Genomic DNA, 18,687 nt, shown 5'->3' with positions numbered 1-18,687 from the left:
CAATGGAAGTCTATGGGGCAAGACATTGTATCAGAATGTTAGAAAACACATTTGCTTTGAACAACACAACAAAAAAACATTAAATGTGTCACCTTGTCTGTGCAACATTATAAGAACATGTAAAAGTCACTTACATCAGTAACACATAGTAACACTTTTTTTTTTTCTAGGTTGTGTGAATGTTAAGGGAACGTTCCGTTTTAGAATTTTGGAAACATTATGAGAATGTTACATTGAACGTTCTGAAACAAGTCGTAACATTTAAAAAATGTCAGATGAACGTCCAATTGAAACATTTATTTATTTTTTAATCCCATGAATGATGTATACATAATGTTTTTGTGCTAACATTTTAAGAACGTTATTTAAGACCAGATAACTTTAAATGAGTTACTTGAATTGTTTTGAATTGTTCAAAACTTTAAAAGAACGCCGCCAGAACATTCTAAAAATGTTTCTTGTTAGCTGGGCTTACAGTTCAAATAACACACATTTCTGTACATAGCAATTAGTATACAGGCTTTAATAAACATACGTTTCACATTTCTGCTTTAACCCTGTGTGATTCTTGTCTCATAGACGTCCATTGTAAGTGTTTCACTCTAAACAAGGTTTTTGTTTGTTTTAAACCTGAAACATTCCCATGAAGATGTAAACGGCGCGACTGCGAGCGAGTGAGCGATCGGCTGGCGTTATTGCGAGTATCGAGGGCACTCAGTGTCCTGAACACAGAAAATGACATACACACATTTACAAATCAGAGCCCTGTTTAGTTGTTCTGTAACAAAGAAAGGAAGATCAGTTCATTGTGGGAGTTTCAGACTCAAACGGACATAAACATGGAGCACAGAGGAACAAACACATCAACGTCAGCTCAAACCCTGAAAACGAGCTCAGGAACGGACCGGCGGTCAGTCATATTCCCAGTTTGTCTTAGTCTTATGAGATTCACTCCGGAAAATCAGCATTCTGCATGGACCTTTCCGTTCCTGCAGTCGATGCTTATTTCTTATGGGTGATATTGGGACCCTAAACAGGTTGTTCACGCTAACAGCGATCAGTAAATCTGTTGACAATTGTTGACAACGTGGTCCAGCTTTATACAAATAAGCTGTGACTAAATGCGATGACAACCAATGGGAGCGCAGACTGATATAGTTGAATAATGCAATCAAGTAAGGTGGCACGGTAATCTGATAATCCTGATTATTTTGCTCCAAAATCACAAAGGCTCTAGGTTTGAGAAATTCCTTTTTAGATTTCAGAATCAGAATTATTGCACTTTTACACAAGCACAAATCAAAAGGAAATTACATTATGCTATATATCGCGCAGCCCTACAGTCGAAGTTGCGGTCACATTAGCAAAATTGCAGTGAAATTTCGTGAACCAAAACAGTCCAATGTCTGCTGTCTATAAAATAGAGATGTATGAAGTGCCACTCACACAGAAGTCACTTTGAAACCAAGCGGTTTTCTGTTGGTCAATGGAAAAAAGTGTAACCTACGTGGGTAAGCTTTTTCACGCAATCGTTGGAATCCAATTGGAATGACTTGATTCCACAGAGCAACTGTAAATGTGATTGCAACTTAACATTAAACTCTATGGCAGTGGTTTAAATCACTGCCAGTGTGAACTTAAGGGGTGTGGCTTTGTTAAAGGGGCGTGGCTGAAAGTTGCCACATTTAAGGCTAGAGCCAAAGCTCCTCATCTGAGTCACAACGCGATTGCGAACACTAGCAGGATTCAGGAAGTTAGTCTGATTGAGGGATTCCCAACACTCTGTTTTTTTGCATATGATATTGATACAGAATGTTAGGCTAATGTTCCCATTAAGTTATGAAAACACTGTTTCTGAATGTTTTTAAAATGTTTTTTCTTGGTTATGTGAACGTTAATAGAACATTCCATTTTATCAATGGTTAATGTCAATGCATCTTAACATCAAACACTACAGAAATGCTTTAAATCACTGCCAGTGTGAACTCAAGGGGCGTGTCATTTGAATGAAGGGGCGTGGCCTTGTCAAAGGGGCGTGGCTGAACGTCACCACATTCAAGGCTACAGCCAAAGCTCCAGAGTCACAACGCAACACAATTGTGAACGCTAGCAGAATCCCACAGTGATCGGAATGCAACTGCAACGGTTCAGTCTACGTGCTTCACGAAGCTCAGTCAGGAAGTTCGTCTGATTGAGGGGTCCTCAACATTTTTTAATCAGGCAGTTTTTGAAGGCCGACGGCCGGGCGCTGAGCGGGCAGCTCTTGGACAGCTTCCCTTGAGGGTCCTGGCATTGCACCGTGCGACTCTGCCAACCCGTATCGCAAGCTCTGGAGCACGTCATCCACGATCCCGTCACCCAGCGCGGCCCCGCGGGCATCGTCGTCGTCACAGGAACCTCGGTCGTAAACGTCACAATCTCCGCCGAGGACAGCGCCGCGACGGTTCCCGAAGACGTGGCGACCGTACGCGGCGGAAGCGGCATTTTGCGCGGCATGAAGAAGCTGTAGCGGATGTCTAGTGGTTTCTTAGAATCCGTGGCCAGAATCTGCACCACCAGGCTTTCCTGAAGGGCCCCGGGGCCCATGCTGTGAAGGGCCTCGTCCCGCTGACTCCAGCCGGTGTAGTTGAGAACGGAGCCGTTGAGGGGGATGATGGTCTCGGACGTGGAGATCATGAACTTCCCGTTGAGCAGGTATTCTCCTCCGGGCCGCCGCAGCGCCAGATACGCTGTGTAGCGCGACTGGCCTTTGGCTTTGTACTGTCGGACCTTCAGGTGCGTCGAGCCCTCGGGAACCTTCACCACATCTGTGTAGCCCTTGCTGGAGAACACAGAGACAACATCACATGACTTTATTAGTCATTTTGTCTTATTTTGTATTTTCTGTCTTTTCCAGTAAAAAATATCTAAAACAATTTTTAAATCAAGATACATTTACTTAATAAGCAAAATGACTTAAGATAGTAAGTCTTGTTTTCCTAAAAAAAAAAATGGAGTGAATTTATGCTTAAAACAAGGAAAATATGGAATGGCCAATGGAATCAGAAAAAAATATTTTTCTTACCCTTTTGGCAAATATTTTTCTTATTTCAAGTATAAACTCACTTAATTTTGATACTTTTTTTTTTTTTGGAAAATTCATTTTTTGTATTTCTTGTTGCTTGTTGCTATATATATATTAGAAATCAAGACTTAGTATTTCTGTCTTTTTTTTGTTTTTGTCTTATTTTTCACTGCAAATAGCTAAACATTCTTAATTCAAGATACATTTAATTGAGAAGCAAAATGACTTAAAATATTAAGTCTTTTTTCCCAATATAAAATATAAAAATTAAGTGAGTTTATGATTAAAACAATGAATAATATCTGCCAATGGGGTCAGAAAAATAAACGTATTTTCTCATTGAAAAAAATGTAACTAATTTTTTTATTTGCTTTTGTGTTGTGTGTCATCTACATTGTTTGTTTAAAGCTTGAGAATATGTATATTTATTTTATGACTTGTTTAAAAAAACCTTTTAAGTCTTAGTTGTTTCAAAAAGGTATCAAATTTGTCTCAGATGTTTCTCCTAAAATTCCTCAGAATAAATAAAAACAGACCCAGGTGAGTCACTGGTTCGTCATGCAAGAATCCAGAGTGATAAAAACCAGTGTGAAGCAGCTCAGTTCACTGGATGAGAAATGCTCGAGTTTACATTGAGATCTCTGACGTTTGAGTGCAAATCTGAGGACAATCTGAGACATTTCTGAGATCTGAAACTCAAGAGGAGAAGCACCTAAGAAGCAGCGCACGTCTCCGTCAAGCTGTACAACAGATCTGATTTGTGATTTTTTCTTTTCTTTCATGTTTTCCTTTAATGTCCTCCCAGGGAAAACAAAGGATATTGTACCAGGAACATTTCCTACTTCTGTAAATCACATTACGCATCCAATTTTGCATGTCTCTATGAAACAGAATCAGAGCGATCAGTCAGATTTCCAGACGAACTTGTGCACTGCAAAAAATGATTTTCGTCCTTAGTATTTTTGTCTTGTTTTCTTGTATAAATATCTACAAATTCTGGATTTAAGATGCATTTACTTGACAAGTAAAATTACTTAAGATATTATGTCTTGTTTTCTGAAAAAAATTATCAAAAATTTGGGACCCCTCAATCAGACAAGTAAAAATATCAGCCAATGGGGTAAGAAAAATAATCTTAATTCAAAAGCTAAACTAAATTATTTTTCTTACCCAATTGGCAGATATTTTAACTTGTTTTAAGCAAAAACTAACAAAATTTGGATAATTTTTGTCAGAAAACAAGACCTAATATCTTATCCAAATTGTGTTAGTTTTTGCTTAAAATAAGTAAAAATATCTGCCGATGGGTGCTGACGGTGATACCGGTGTTAAGCCGCAACACCGGTTACGTCACTTGCCCACCGCGTCACCGACCCCCTCCGTCGTTTTGATTTTTTTCTAGCAATAAAAATAATTTAGTTCAGTAAAAGAACAGCCGTGCCTCCAAGCTTTCTTACTCATTTTGCTAATAAACTTTCTACGTTTCTTATTTATTTGGCTATATATTATACGTTTACTTGTTTCCAGTTTTGTACATTTAAACTTTATGTAAGTTATTTGTTATTTTATATTAGGCATAGCATGGTGTATTTTTATTTGCTTTGTTAATAAAAGTTCTCTGTTTTATATATAGGCTAAAGTGAGTTTGACGTTGTATTTTGTTGTTGCATTCAAGCAATTGACGCCTAACTGCCACTAATTCGAAAGTGAAAGTAAAATGCACACGGCGCATTTAAGCTATTTAAAAGCGAAGGAAAGTGAGGAAAAGAGGGAAAATTCAAACAAACTAAAAAAGAACAATTGCTTTACGCCGAATTGCTGCTATTTGAAAGTAAAAGTAAAATGCGCACGCCGCTTTTACAAGCTATTTAAAAGCTAAGGAGAAGAGGGAACGCCCCTCCCCCGCGGTGATACCGGTATTATCGGTGTTGTCACACGTCGATTAACTGGTGGGAAAGTTTCCTCACCATCACAACCCTAATTTATACTAGAAAACAAGACTAAATACTAAGGAAGAAAATATTTTTTGCAGTGTGTCTGAGAGAGCGTGTGTGTTTATGGACAATTTCACCATAAATGAGGGAGATATTTGTTCCCAGAAGTGATATAAACCTGACAAAACCTCCCTTTGATGACGTCCCTGTTTTTTAGGGTTTGGTTAAAATCAATAGAAGTGGAATGTCTCCATCAGTGTGTGTTGTCTAACCTCTTCTTGGTGAAGTTTCCAGCCACTCTGATGCAGCTGTTTCCGTCGCCGCCACAGACGCCGCACTTGTCATATTGAAGTTTCGAGCCGATGATCCCGTCGCAGCCGGTGCGAACGCACTTCCCCTTCACACACACCGAACTGCTGTACGGCCGGCACTCCGTCCCATCAACCACCTGCAGAAAACCACACAAACCAAACCTCACCTGCTGTCTGGCCTTCATCTATCGCTACTAAAGAAATGGCACAAATATTCAAGGTTTAATAAATATATCACTAACAAAAAGCACTAAAATTCCATGTCTTTCGGACATGATATTGATAGAATGCTTTGCTAACGTTCCCATTAAGTTATCAACACTGCAAAAAATATTTTCTTCCTTAGTATTTAGTCTTGTTTTCTTGTATAAATATCTAAAAATTCTTGAATCAGTATGCATTTACTTGACAAGTAAAACGACTTGTTTTCTGAAAATATTATCCAAATTTTGTTAGTTTTAGCTTAAAACAAGCAAAAAATCTGCCAGTGCCTTAATTCAAAGACTAAACAAGATTATTTTTCTTACCCCATCAGCAGATATTTTTACTTGTTTTAAGCAAAAACTAACAAAATTTGGATAATTTTTCCAGAAAACAAGACATAATATCTTAAGTCATGCATGTAAATGCATCTTAAATCCAGAATTTGTAGATATTTATACAAGAAAACAAGACAAAAATACTAAGGAAGAAAATCATTTCTGAATGTTCTCTGAACATCTGTTATATGTAAAAATGGTTATATGAGCATTTAAGGAATTTGATCCTTTTGCAAACATTAAGGGATGTTCTTTTGAATGTTTTATTTTTAGAAAAAATTAGACAAACATCCAACTAAAAAAATCTAACATTAGGAACAATGTATAAATAATGTTTTTGTGCTGTGACTAGATGACTCTGAATGAAATTTGTATTAATGTTACTGGACGAACGTTTGTTCGTAACATCATAAAATATGTTCTAAGAATGTTTTGCTAATGTTCCCATTAAGTTGCAAAAATGTTATTTATGAATGTTCTCTGAATGTTCAAAACGTCCAGTTTTGTAAAAATGTTTTCTCTAAACGTTCTCTATTTTTTCGACTTTCCTTTCTTTGTAATAAAAAAAAGAGACCCTCTAACACTAATGTTCTCTATTCTTTTTCTATTCTATCTGTTGGTTTTCTTTTTATTTATTATATATATATATATATATATATATATATATATATATAAAACAACCTTGCTATGTGTGCTGCGTTAGGCTAACCGAGACTCATCACGGCACTTACATATCATTGCTCTTTAGTTAGTTTTGATTGCTTCTTTTGTCCTCATCTATAAGTCGCTTTGGATAAAAGCGTCTGCTAAATGCCTAAATGTAAATGTAAAACGGGAATGTTCCATTGTATCATTTTGCATTTCATTGGGAATGTTACTTTCGAATGTTCTCTGAACGTTCCGAAACAAGTGGATACATTTAAAAAATGTTACACAAATGTCCAACTGAATTGTTTAAAAAAAAAAAAACATTCCGTAACTGATGTGTAAACAATGTTTCTGTGCTAATGCTTGAGAATATTATTAACGCAACTGTAAGAACATCTGTTCAAAACTTTTTGAGAACGTTTCCTGTTAGCTCACCATGTGACACTTCAAAGACCAGTATGGCATTTCTATAATATCATGTCGAAAGGATGTAAATCATTCAGTATGTTGAGTCGGTTTGTAAGTGTTATGACAGATCCGTGACTCCCTCACCCGCTGCGAGAACACGACGTAGTATCCCGTCCCTTTGGCCCTGCAGGTGAGTTTGCACACGTCTTTGGGAAGCACGCCGGCAAACTTCGGCACCCATTCCATGAAGGTCTTCACTCCTTTAGGGTCCGTCTGAGGGCCGTTACGCAGCTCACACTGCTCCTGACGGAAACTCTTCCCTAACGCACACAGATGAGCGCAAATATATTCAATGCACAAACTTGCTGCTGTTCTTAATACAGTATTTAATTAAAAATAATAACATATTTGTGTAGCTGACACAAAATGTTTTAAAAATCCTCTTAAGCTGGTTTCAGGAGGGAATTCTTTATAATTATTATAGATTATATTTTCATGAGCTCACGATAATTGAAAGAGTAAATGGAATACACTTTATTATATTATATTTATTTATATATATTTTTAGCTTTAATTATTATTAACTGCAACAACAATAACAACAAAGACAATAATATTAAATAAATTATTATTATTAATTTTTTAGCTATCATTACTATTATAATTTTTTATATTTGTATTTTTATTTATATTAGGTTTTTCTGAATTAAAGTGCCATGACTGTCATTAATATTGAGTTTGAGTAAGTTACTTTAGTATTATTTATATATAATTAGTATGGTATTTGTTAATAGTTTGAATTAGCTTTTATTTTTATATTTTTCATTTTAGGTTTTGTTTAAGTTTTAGTAATTTTGTTGTGTGCTTTTCTCATTTTTATTAGTTTTAGTTTTTTAATATTAATATTTAGCTTTAATTCATTTTTATTCCAGTTTTAATACTTAAGTAACATTTCAGTTTGTTGCATTTTGTTTACTTAATTTTTGTTTAAGTTTTCATTTAATATTGATATTTTATTTTAGCTTTATTTCAATTAACTAATCAATTAAAATTAAATGTAGTTTTAGTAACAACATTGGTTTTGAATTAAAAACTGTATGTTATAAAAAATTTATGTCAGACTGCAGAACAATTTAAAAAGTATTAGTGAAATCAAAAAGGTGAATAAAATTCCGAACAAACACAATGACCATCTAAAATACACATTTGTGACCCTGGAGCACAAAACCAGCCATAAGGGTCAATTTTTTGAAATCCATAAATACAGAAATAAATGGTTTGTTAGGATAGGACAATATTTGAAAATCTGGAATCTGAGGGTGCAAAAAAATCTAAATATTGAGAAAATCATCTTTAAAGTTGTTCAAATGAAGTTCTTAGCAATGCATATTACTAAACACAAATTAAGTTTTGATATATTTACGGTAGGAAATGTACAGAATATCTTCATGGAACATGATCTTTACTTAATATCCTAATGACTTTTGACATAAAAGAAAAATGTATAATTTTGACCCATACAATGTATTGTTGGCTATTGCTACAAATATACCCCAGCGACTTAACACTGCTTTTGTGCTGCAGGCTCACATATTATCCTGGAATCTCGATGTAATGTGTTAGCTACCTACTTAATACTTCTCTTGGCGGTATCATATTAGATAAAGCTTTTCACTGAATTTATTGCAATGCATTCTGGGATTGTGGTATCTATCAGGGATGTACGTGATGCAGAATTTGTTGCATTTGCATGTGTTTCCTTCTGTGAGCATGCATTATTTGTGCATGCGTGTGTGTTTGGAGACGCTCACCGGCTGAAGGGCACGGCGTTACGCTGCAGGAGCGGTAGACGGCTCTCTTCCCGGTGCAGTAGCGGCCATTGTTTCGGGGAGGAGGGTTGTTACAGAGACGATGTGCAAACTGGACACCACCGCCACACGTCCGAGAACACGAACCCCACGGACCCCAGGAGCTCCAGCTGCCGTGATTCGACGTCTGACAGGAGATAATCATCAGCATCGATTAGTGACGAGCAGAAAACACACTGACAGTTTCTGTTGATTGCATATGAGGCACAGTCACAATGTAAATGCATCTAAATAAAGATGCACAGAATCTTTCAACATGAATGGGTCGAGTCATGGAAAGAAGCGAGTGTTTTATGTGAAGGCGTGTGTCCATCCATTCACCGGCCTGCAATAAACAAGCTCCGAGCCAAAAATAAGCGCGAGACCTGAACGCTGGACATTCAGCGAGGGGAAGGGTGTGTGTGCAAATTTGTATAATAACATGGGTATGACATAGGTATTACAACGAGAAGGTGCTTTATGAGGACATTTTCAGCATCCCTGTAATTCAAAAGGCTTATAAATAATTCAGATGTGTGTGTGTGTGTGTGTGTGTGTGAGTGTCTGTGTGTCTGTGTGTGTGTGTGTGAGAGAGAGAGAGAGAGAGAGAATGCATGCATGAAGAGATGCTCGAACAAGAGCAACATTTTCCATTGCCTCTAAAACACTTCATGACCACCAGACGAGAGCAAACACATTAAATGTGTTTGATTCTAATCTAGTTAAGTCAGAACAGCAAGACGCACGAGGATAATAGTGTTAGGAGGTTCAGATTCACATGTCTGACGCTCTGAGCTGCTGACAGGAACCTTCTGGAATGTCATGAACAGTAACAAAAACTGTGCTAAATATTAATAATAAAATACCAGTTTGGGGTCCGTAAGATTTATTTATTTATTTTTTTAAAGAAACTATTACTTTTATTCATCAAGGACACATTAAATTGATCAAAAGTGCCAGTTAAAGACATTTATAATGTAACAAAAGCTTTCTATTTCAAATAAATGCTGTTCTTCTGAACTTTCTATTCATCTGTGAATCCTGAAAAATCAAATGCATCACGGTTTCCACAAAAAAAATTGTGCAACACAACTGTTTTCTACATTGATAATAATCAGAAATGTTTCTTGAGCAGCAAATCAGCATATTAGAATGATTTCTGAAGATCATGTGACACTGAAGACTGGAGTAATGATGCTGAAAATACAGCTTTGATCACAGAAATAAATTACAGTTTAACAGATATTCACATAGAAAACAGCTGTTTAAAATTGTAATAATATTTCACAATTTTTACTGTATTTTTGATCAAATAAATGCAGCCTCGGTGAGCAGAAGAGACTTCTTTCAAACACATTAAAAATCCTAGCGACCCCAAAGCACTAGTGAGCACTATGCAGATGTTATTGTGAAGATGGTTGAGCTGAAATGTTGAAGAGGAATGAATATGATGAAGTGAAAGAGAAAGCAGCAGAGAGAGAGATTGATGGAAGGGAAGATGATGAGAGATGTTAAAGAGCCGCTGACACACTCCTCAGAGCCGGAGAAACTGGTCTGAAAGAGGAGATCTGATGTTTATTATGTGAAGGAGACAGCGGTGAGAGAGATGGATCACGTGAAGCCCGGAGAAACACTGCAAACCAGATGAACATGGGTGCGGTTCAGACGGACAAACAAACCAGAGCAAGTTATTTAAATACACGACAGGACAAACTAAGGTCTCTAATGTCCTCAGTTAACCAGTTTCCTCAGAAAGAGCAGGCTGGATGACTAGTCTCATGCAATCAAGTTTAGCTGTTGAGCAGGAGGACTATGACCAGCACAGGACTGTTAACTAAAACTAAACAATTAAAAACATTGAAATAAAGCTGAAATAAAATATTGAAATTTAAAATGTTTTCTAAGCAACTAACTGAAATACATTTAAATAAAAAAAGAAACATATATATTTTAAAACAACAAGAACTAGTAAACTGACAAAGAAATACATGGCTTAAAATAAAAATGAATATAAAATATTGATAAAACATAAATAAATTCAAAATATGAATAAAAATTATTCAATAAATGAATTCAAATGAATTCAAAATATGACATACATAATAATAAAGTTTTATACAAAATTAATAATATTTTAGCTATATATATATATTGAATGATTTGTTCCCGAAAGACAAGTACCGAAAACTTAAAATAAATACACACACACACACACACACATATATATACAGTCATGTGAAAAAATTAGGACACCCTATTGAATTCCATGGTTTTCTGTATCAGGACATAATAAAAAAATATCTGGTCCTTGTCAGGTCTTAAAATTGGGAAAATAAAACCTCAGATGAATAACAACACATGACATATCACGCCGTGTCATTATTTATTTAACAAAAATAAAGCTAAGATGGAAAAGCCATGTGTCACAAAGTTAGGACACCCTATGATTCAATCGCCTGTAGATCCACTTTTAGCAGCAATAACTTGAATTGATAATTTTCTGTATGACTTTATCAGTCTCTCACATCATTCTGGAGGAATTCTGGCCAGCTCTTGTGAAACACTGATTACATGTGCGATTACATGAGGCATGAGATGTTCATTCATGTTTATTTCTCGTTAAAACTAGAAGATGAAGGGATGATGGCGCTCCGCACTGCTGTCAGAACTGAAGCGTTTACACAGCGATCTGTCGCGCCTCATCAAAGAGCGCCAAAACCCCATTTATTGTCTGATTTTCCTGAAAAAATTAATGATTTGTGACCCCGTCTGTGAAAACCCAGCTAAAGTCATTTTTTTGTGATTTACTGTTTTCTACATATCAGCTTTCAGATGATGCATAAATCTCAATTTAAAAAAATTGATCCTTATGACTGGTTTTGTGCTCCAGGGTCACAATTCGATTTTGAGACTTTAGCCTGGACTTCACAGACAGGGTCACATTTACGTACCGAACCGAAAGACCCGTACTGAAAATTTCAGTATGGATACGTGTACCGTTACACCCCGACTGATCAACATAAACCAGCATGGAAAATAAACTAGTCAACACGAAATGCAATTTGCAGTCTGTTTTAGTAACATGATGTGCTTGATTCAGAGTGAATCTGTAGTGTGGAACTGAGACGTCACCCAAAAAGCAAGTCGTTTCAGAGGCATTTCAATGAAAGATTATGAAGACAAACAGGAATCTCTGCTCTTACCGAGTAGTGTCTCTTTCGGGTTTTGTCCACACATTTCCCCTGCAGACAGATCCGGCCCTTCCCACACGGCGTTCCCTCCACGGCCGGAAGCTTCTTGGTCAGACACACCATCTGTCCCTTCCTGATCACGGCGCACCACAGACGCGCGCACACGTCCATCCCGGGACACACGGTGTACTCCGGCCCGAAGGCCAGGCGGCACTGCTGGACCGCATCGTATCTCTGACCCGGCAGCTCCTCCGGACCCAAGAGAGGCAGACGAGGAGCGTCCAGCAGACACTCCGCTGCACACACAGCAACATTATAGAGCTACAGCACTGCTCACCAGTAAAACAGTGTCTTCTGCTCACCAAGACTGCATTTATTTGATAAAAAATACAGTAAAAACTGTAAAATAAAATAACTGTTTTCTATGTGAATATCTGTTAAACTGTATTTATTTCTGTGTATTTTCAGCATCATTACTGAGAAACATTTCTGATTATTATCAATGTTGAAAACAGTTGTGCTGCTCAATATGTGTGTGGAAACTGATGCATTTTATTTTTCAGGATTCACAGATGAATAGAAAAGCTCAAAAGAACAGCGTTTATTTGAAATAGAAATATTTTGTGACATTATAAATGTCTTTACTGGCACTTTTGATTAATTTAATGCATCCTTGGTGAATAAAAGCATTAATTTCCTTCAAAAAACCTTCAGCAATCAATCAGCATTAATAGAGTGCAGATGACTGTTTTTTAAATTTTATTGATTGATTGATTGATTTTTTCCCCACACAGTGAATAACAGTTTTTTCTGTGCTGGTTACAAAATAGTTGAGCGTAAATTTTTATTCAGCTTTCAGATGATGCATAAATCTCAATTTTAAAAAATTTACCCTTGTGACTGGTTTTGTGGTCCAAGATCACAAATGTATTTAAAAAATGAAAATAAAATTAATAAAAAAAAAATTGTATACAAGAATAAAAATGACCAAAGCACATAACAAAATGACTAACAATTAAAAATAAATGTAATGTAATATAATGCAATAAAATGCTATTAAAATAAAATACAAATAAAATATTAAAGATTCCAAAAATGAGTAATACAATAAAATATAAAATAAAATGTAATAAAATATTAATAAAAACTATAGTATAACTGAAACTGAAATAAAACTAAAATTAAAATGAAAAACAAAGATTTTTAATAAATTTGAAAATATTACAAAAAACTGAAATAAATTTAAAATATTAATACAAACTCTAATAGTATGTAAATTGCAACTCATTTGACAAATTTAATGTGCCATGATTTCCACATAAACAAGCAGTATCATAAAACAGATCCATGAAATCTCAGATCTGATCAGATTAATAATAATAGCCTTCTATCCTTCTGATTCTGATTCTAACCATACAAAATGTGTCTCAGTTTTTGAGGATGCAACATCCAAATCAGTCACTTTGAGCTGCAATGATCTGAATCAAAAACCTGCTTGAGTTCATGTGTAAGCATGAATGTTTCTCACCGTTTCCGTCGTCGAAGAAGTCAGTGATGGTGGCAGAGGTGCAGCGGCTCCAGGGTTTGGACGCGTCGATGGAGGTCAGGATGGACGACATCAGCCGCTTGTCTTCACTGGAGCCAAATCGCTCCTCACAGAATTTAGAGTCGTCATGGGACAGACCCAGCAGGTGCCCTGAGACACACACACACACACACACACACAGGAAGTGATGTCATTACCATGTGTGAGAGCGCACGTGTGTGTGTGTGTGTGTGTGTGTGTGTGTGTGAGAGTGATCTTTTATTAAATTAACTTTTATTTCAGTAGTAGTTGTCATTTTAGTAGTTCAACCTAAGCTTATTTATTTTATTTCTTATTTTTGTGTTTTTCATCTAATATTTCTGTTCCCTTTTAGCCTTATTTCAAATAGCGAAAAATGAATGTTAATAGTTCCAATAAATAACTAAAACACTTGAGTCAGACTAAATCTGTCTGAAAACTCTTTCAATGAGTAGCTTGCCTGTAATTCAACTACTTTAAAAAAAAAAAAAAAAAAATGTTTTTTCATATTTTAAACATAAAATACTATTTTGTTGGATTTCTGATTAAAGTCAGCATGAAATGAAAATTCATCTGTTTTTCTAAATGCATGCTATAGATCTTACTGTGAACAATTTATTTATGCACGATTCTTTTTTAAACAATGTTTTGACCTTGTGTTTGACCACAAACACACAGGAACGCCTCTCGCAAGCTTTTGGCAAGTGCTCTGAGCAAACATGTGGACGGAGACAGAGGAAGACGAGCGCTCTGAAATTTGATTCTCCAGCGCCGCGAGTTTCTGTCACCTGCTTCTGATTTACAGGGCGTTTCAGGGCCAGACGTTCGGCCTGGACCCGCTGATCTGAGGTCTGCTCTCACACGTCCATCAGTGACGAGACGAACATCAGTGCTGATCTGAGACAAGAGCTTCAATCGCTTGTCTGGCCTGTTTGGATCTACAAACTGAGGAGGATCCCATATAGCAAAAAATGAAGAGTTCATTTGCAAAAACAGATAACAGCCAAAATATATTTTAAATATATGCTAAATATATGTTGTAAACAGTGAAGCTCACTGAAATATATATTCTCAATGTAAAAAATATTTAGTTTCAACCTTCATAATATATTTTAAAACGTATTTCAGTGGCAAGAAAATACATTTCCAATTTTAAAATAGATTTTCAAAACATTTATGTTATGTTCACCTATAGACAAGTTTTTCTTCAAATGTGACATATTCAGTGTTATTTTAGCATGATTGAGATAATATTATAGTTTTTGTTAATATTTTGAACTAGATTTTAATTTTAAAGTTTTAGTATTTTTTTGTGTGTTTTTGTCATTTTTATTAGTTTTTATGTCTTTATTAATTTTTATTTCAGTTTTAATTTTAATTATTTTTGTCAAGTTAAAGTAAATAAAAATGTGAAATCTGGTCTTGTCAACTAGGTAAAATAAAATAATTGTGTTTTATATTTTATTTTATTTCAGTTAACATTTATTTTATTTCAAGGTTTTTTTTTCTTTTATGGTTTTAGTTTTAGTTATAGTTAACTAAACCCTGAAGTGAATGTATTTTCTTGGACTGAAATATATGGAGGGCAAAATATATTTTTAAATGCTTATAAAAATATATTTATATTCTTAAAATATTTTCAAAAATATACTAAAAATATATCGCCAGAAAATATATTTTGATATATATCTTTTGCTGTAAGGGATCAAACAACATCATTCCTCTAACATAAAAAAAAGCTCCTGAAAACCTCTGAAATCAACAGTTTGCTTGAACAAAACAATATTATCAGCCATATCAGCTCCTCTTGTGTCCAAAACAAATTCTTCATCCTACTGAGTTTCTCGGCAGAGGCTGGATCCGATCGCAGGCTGTTGCTACTCAACGCTGGCACGGACCGTAAGGATTTGGGACAGCGGGACGCAGACGGATGGATTCAGAGCGTCCAGAATCTTTCCGAGGTTTTCAGTGAACTGTAAACGTATAGCGGCTGAAGACGTGTGAAATGCCCCAGACAGACAGACGCTACAAAACACACTGCCACATACATAAGAAATCACGGCAGGAGATATTAGAGACACACGCATGATCACCAACAACATGCACGAACTCTCTCATACTCCTGAACAAACACTACAGTATTTGCTCTGTCTGTACGCATTCATACACCCTGTGTGTTCAGTACATAGTGTGTGTGTGTGTGTGTGTGTGTACACTTTCCTATTAGAAAATTGCATCTCAGGAACCACACGCCAGTGGTTTGAGTCTTACTTCTCAGATAGGTCCTTCAAGGTATCTTCACTGGCTCTGCACCCCTTTACCTAAATTCATTACTTCAGAGAGATGCTGAAAATACAGCTTTGATCACAGAAATAAAAAAAGAAAGAAAGTGAAAGTGTCATGACATGACATTCACTCCCCCCACCCACAATCCCTGCCAGTACGAGACTCAAACCTGCAAGTTTTGGGTTACAAGACCGACTCTCTAACCATTAGGCCACGACTTCCCCACGACTTCTCCACCCTTAAATACAGTTTAACAGATATATTCACATAAATTGAAATTATAATTGACAATTTTTACTGTATTTTACTGGTGAGCAGAAGAGACTTTTACGGACCCCAAACCTTTTTGAACACACAGTACATGAGAAACTAAGTAAACTAAGTAAAGTGTGTGTTATTGCATCATATCTGCACCTGCTCTGATGTGAAAATCACATGCAGTAAAAACACACGCATGCCATCTTGTCTTCATCTGTCCCGCAGCATCAGCGAAGTCATTATCACACATTTACCCGAAGCATGAGCTCAATGTGCCTCTTGTTCTGTGTTTTGCATCCACACACATGAAAGACCTACGCTCTTCTGCAGTGAGATCAAGTTTAGAAACCTTCATTTCTCAGACCTTATAAAGATTTGTCGTGTTGTCTTATGTGATATGCTTGTATGCTGCAAGCAAATTGCCTTCGCGAAACAAATAAAGATGAAGTGAACTGAACTGAGGTTGCACACATGATGCATGATCATGAATTTTGTCATACAAACAATTGTGATTAACGATTTCATTCTGTTTTGTTCATGTCACTTACAGTGTAAACCTAATACACTATTTTACCTGGAATCATTTAATAAAAAAGGTGCATACAATTTACTTGAATGCTGTGAAAATTAATAATATTTGCATAATTCATTATTTATGAATATAATATAATATAATTTTTGACATTTAAGCTCTTAAAATTCCCTTATTTGGATGGCAAAATGTCATTGAAAATTAGTGTTATTTACAGTTTTTTATAATAGTTTGAATTTTATTTTTATATTTAAAAAATTTGTTATGCACTTTTGCCATTTATTTATTTATTTTTAGAAATATTACTTTTATAATATTTTATATAATTATTACTTAGCTTTATATTCAGTTTATTAATTTTTTCAGCTTTAGACATATTTAAAATTATACAGACATTTAAAATGTAATTTTAGTGCAAATCAATTAAACTAATAAAAATATTAATAATGTTATTAAAAGCTTTCATGTTAATTTTAGTTGAAGTTTTAATAACTTTGTCGTGTTTTTGCCATTTATATTAGCATTTGTTGTTTTTAAATATGTCTATATAGTTTTATTAATTATATGAATTATTTCAATTTCAGTTTTAAGTTATACAAAATTAGAAATGTTGCTGTGTTAAGTACCTAAAATAAAATAAGTTTGTTTTTATATTTAATTTTATTTCAGTTAACATTTATTTGATTTCAAGTAATTACATTTTTATGGTTTTATAGTTTCAGTTAACTATACTGCACAATTATTGTGGCTATCTTAAATAATTGCGATTATCTCAAATAACCATAATCATACAATTTATCAATCATTGCAACAGGCACCAATATTGCCGGGTGCGCTACCGAGCAAGCTTACACCAGAAAAGCTGTACACATGGAGCTGGTTATGTGATGCAAACATTAAAATGTATTCATTTACAAATCATGCATTTGGTAAAAGTGTTTTGAGCTCATAGTATTGAGCAAGGAACTGTGTGAAAATAAGTCTTAATCGACAATCTGCACCTGTTACCATAATTTGTGTGAAAAGGAATAAAAGATGTTAAAGTTTTACAGCCACTAGTGTGAAACTGCAGTGAACTGAATGCATAGGTATATTTTTTGCAAAAATATAGGTTGCATGTATTTCCAATGAGACCATTCATTTCCCAGGGAATGCATGAACTGATCAAATGCATACCTGAATGAAATGTAAGTTGCTTAAAGCATCTGCCAAGTTCCCACAATGTTTTTATAACCTAAATTTGTTACCTGGGTTGTATCTTGAACACAGCATTTATCAGCTATTGCAAAGAAGGTTATTAGTGAACAATGACTTAAATTTCAGTCCATTTCTTCTTCGTGAGCATCATATGACTTCACTTAGAATATAATGCATAAGTAGCATGGACTATTTTATGATGCTTGTTTCCCTTTTTGATGCAGTAAAAATCCCTGTCAACACTTTTACTGTTTAGAAGATAGCAGCATGAACATTCGGCATAACTTCTTCTTTTGTGTTTCACAGAGGAACGGAAGTCATACAAGTTTTAAACAAAATGATGAGAGATTCTCATTTTTGTATGAGCTTTGCTCAGTAAATATAAAAAATAAATCAGTGTTAGGCAGAGGAGGCTGTGAGAAACTGTGCAGCAGCAGCAGCAGAGAGGAAATGATGCTTTGGTTGTTTCATTTCTTTGTGTTTGTGTTTGGCGGCGGTTCAGAGCTCTCAGTGGGTGTCTGTGGGCTTCTGCTGCCCATCAAGACACACACACACACACACACACACACACACACACACTGTACGCCACCAGGTGTGTAGACTCCACTCTGCCAGAGGAAAGACGCCGCTGCCAACAGAAGCTATGTCTCTGTGGAATCTGGTGTGGCGGCTCTTAAGAGAGGAAAACAACGTCAGCGGAATTACAGATGCCAACCGAGGGCACCAGGGAGTGAATGCCGGTCTGCTAGAGGAATTAGTCACATAGTTAGAGGAGTAGCTCACCCAAAAATGAAAAGTGAGTTTCTTCATTGGAACACATGTGGAGAAATGTGTCATTGTATCAATGGATGCTCTGCAGTGAATGGGTGCCGTCAGAATGAGAGTCCAAACAGCTGATAAAAACATCA

At 35.6% G+C, this 18,687-nt stretch overlaps 1 protein-coding gene across 1 annotated transcript in view; it reads right to left on the bottom strand.

The window, feature by feature from the left end:
- Positions 1 to 749: 749 nt before the first annotated feature.
- Positions 750 to 18,687, bottom strand: part of LOC107698897 (A disintegrin and metalloproteinase with thrombospondin motifs 5-like) — a 24,313-nt gene continuing 6,375 nt past the window's right edge. Inside the window, exons 5-12 of the mRNA XM_016500031.1 lie at positions 15,405 to 15,531; positions 14,295 to 14,451; positions 13,471 to 13,650; positions 11,955 to 12,238; positions 8,716 to 8,899; positions 7,049 to 7,224; positions 5,271 to 5,446; positions 750 to 2,821 (exon numbers count right to left, since the gene is read on the bottom strand). Coding sequence (XP_016355517.1) covers positions 2,203 to 2,821; positions 5,271 to 5,446; positions 7,049 to 7,224; positions 8,716 to 8,899; positions 11,955 to 12,238; positions 13,471 to 13,650; positions 14,295 to 14,451; positions 15,405 to 15,531 — 1,903 coding nt within the window. The 3' untranslated portion in view covers positions 750 to 2,202. The remainder of the gene's footprint in view (positions 2,822 to 5,270; positions 5,447 to 7,048; positions 7,225 to 8,715; positions 8,900 to 11,954; positions 12,239 to 13,470; positions 13,651 to 14,294; positions 14,452 to 15,404; positions 15,532 to 18,687) is intronic.

This window comes from Sinocyclocheilus anshuiensis, unplaced genomic scaffold (assembly GCF_001515605.1).
Source record: "Sinocyclocheilus anshuiensis isolate Anshui unplaced genomic scaffold, SAMN03320099.WGS_v1.1 scaffold1854, whole genome shotgun sequence".
NCBI classification, from domain to species: domain Eukaryota; kingdom Metazoa; phylum Chordata; class Actinopteri; order Cypriniformes; family Cyprinidae; genus Sinocyclocheilus; species Sinocyclocheilus anshuiensis.
Note: the sequence above shows the minus strand (reverse complement) of the source record. Positions and strands in the feature narration are given on the sequence as shown.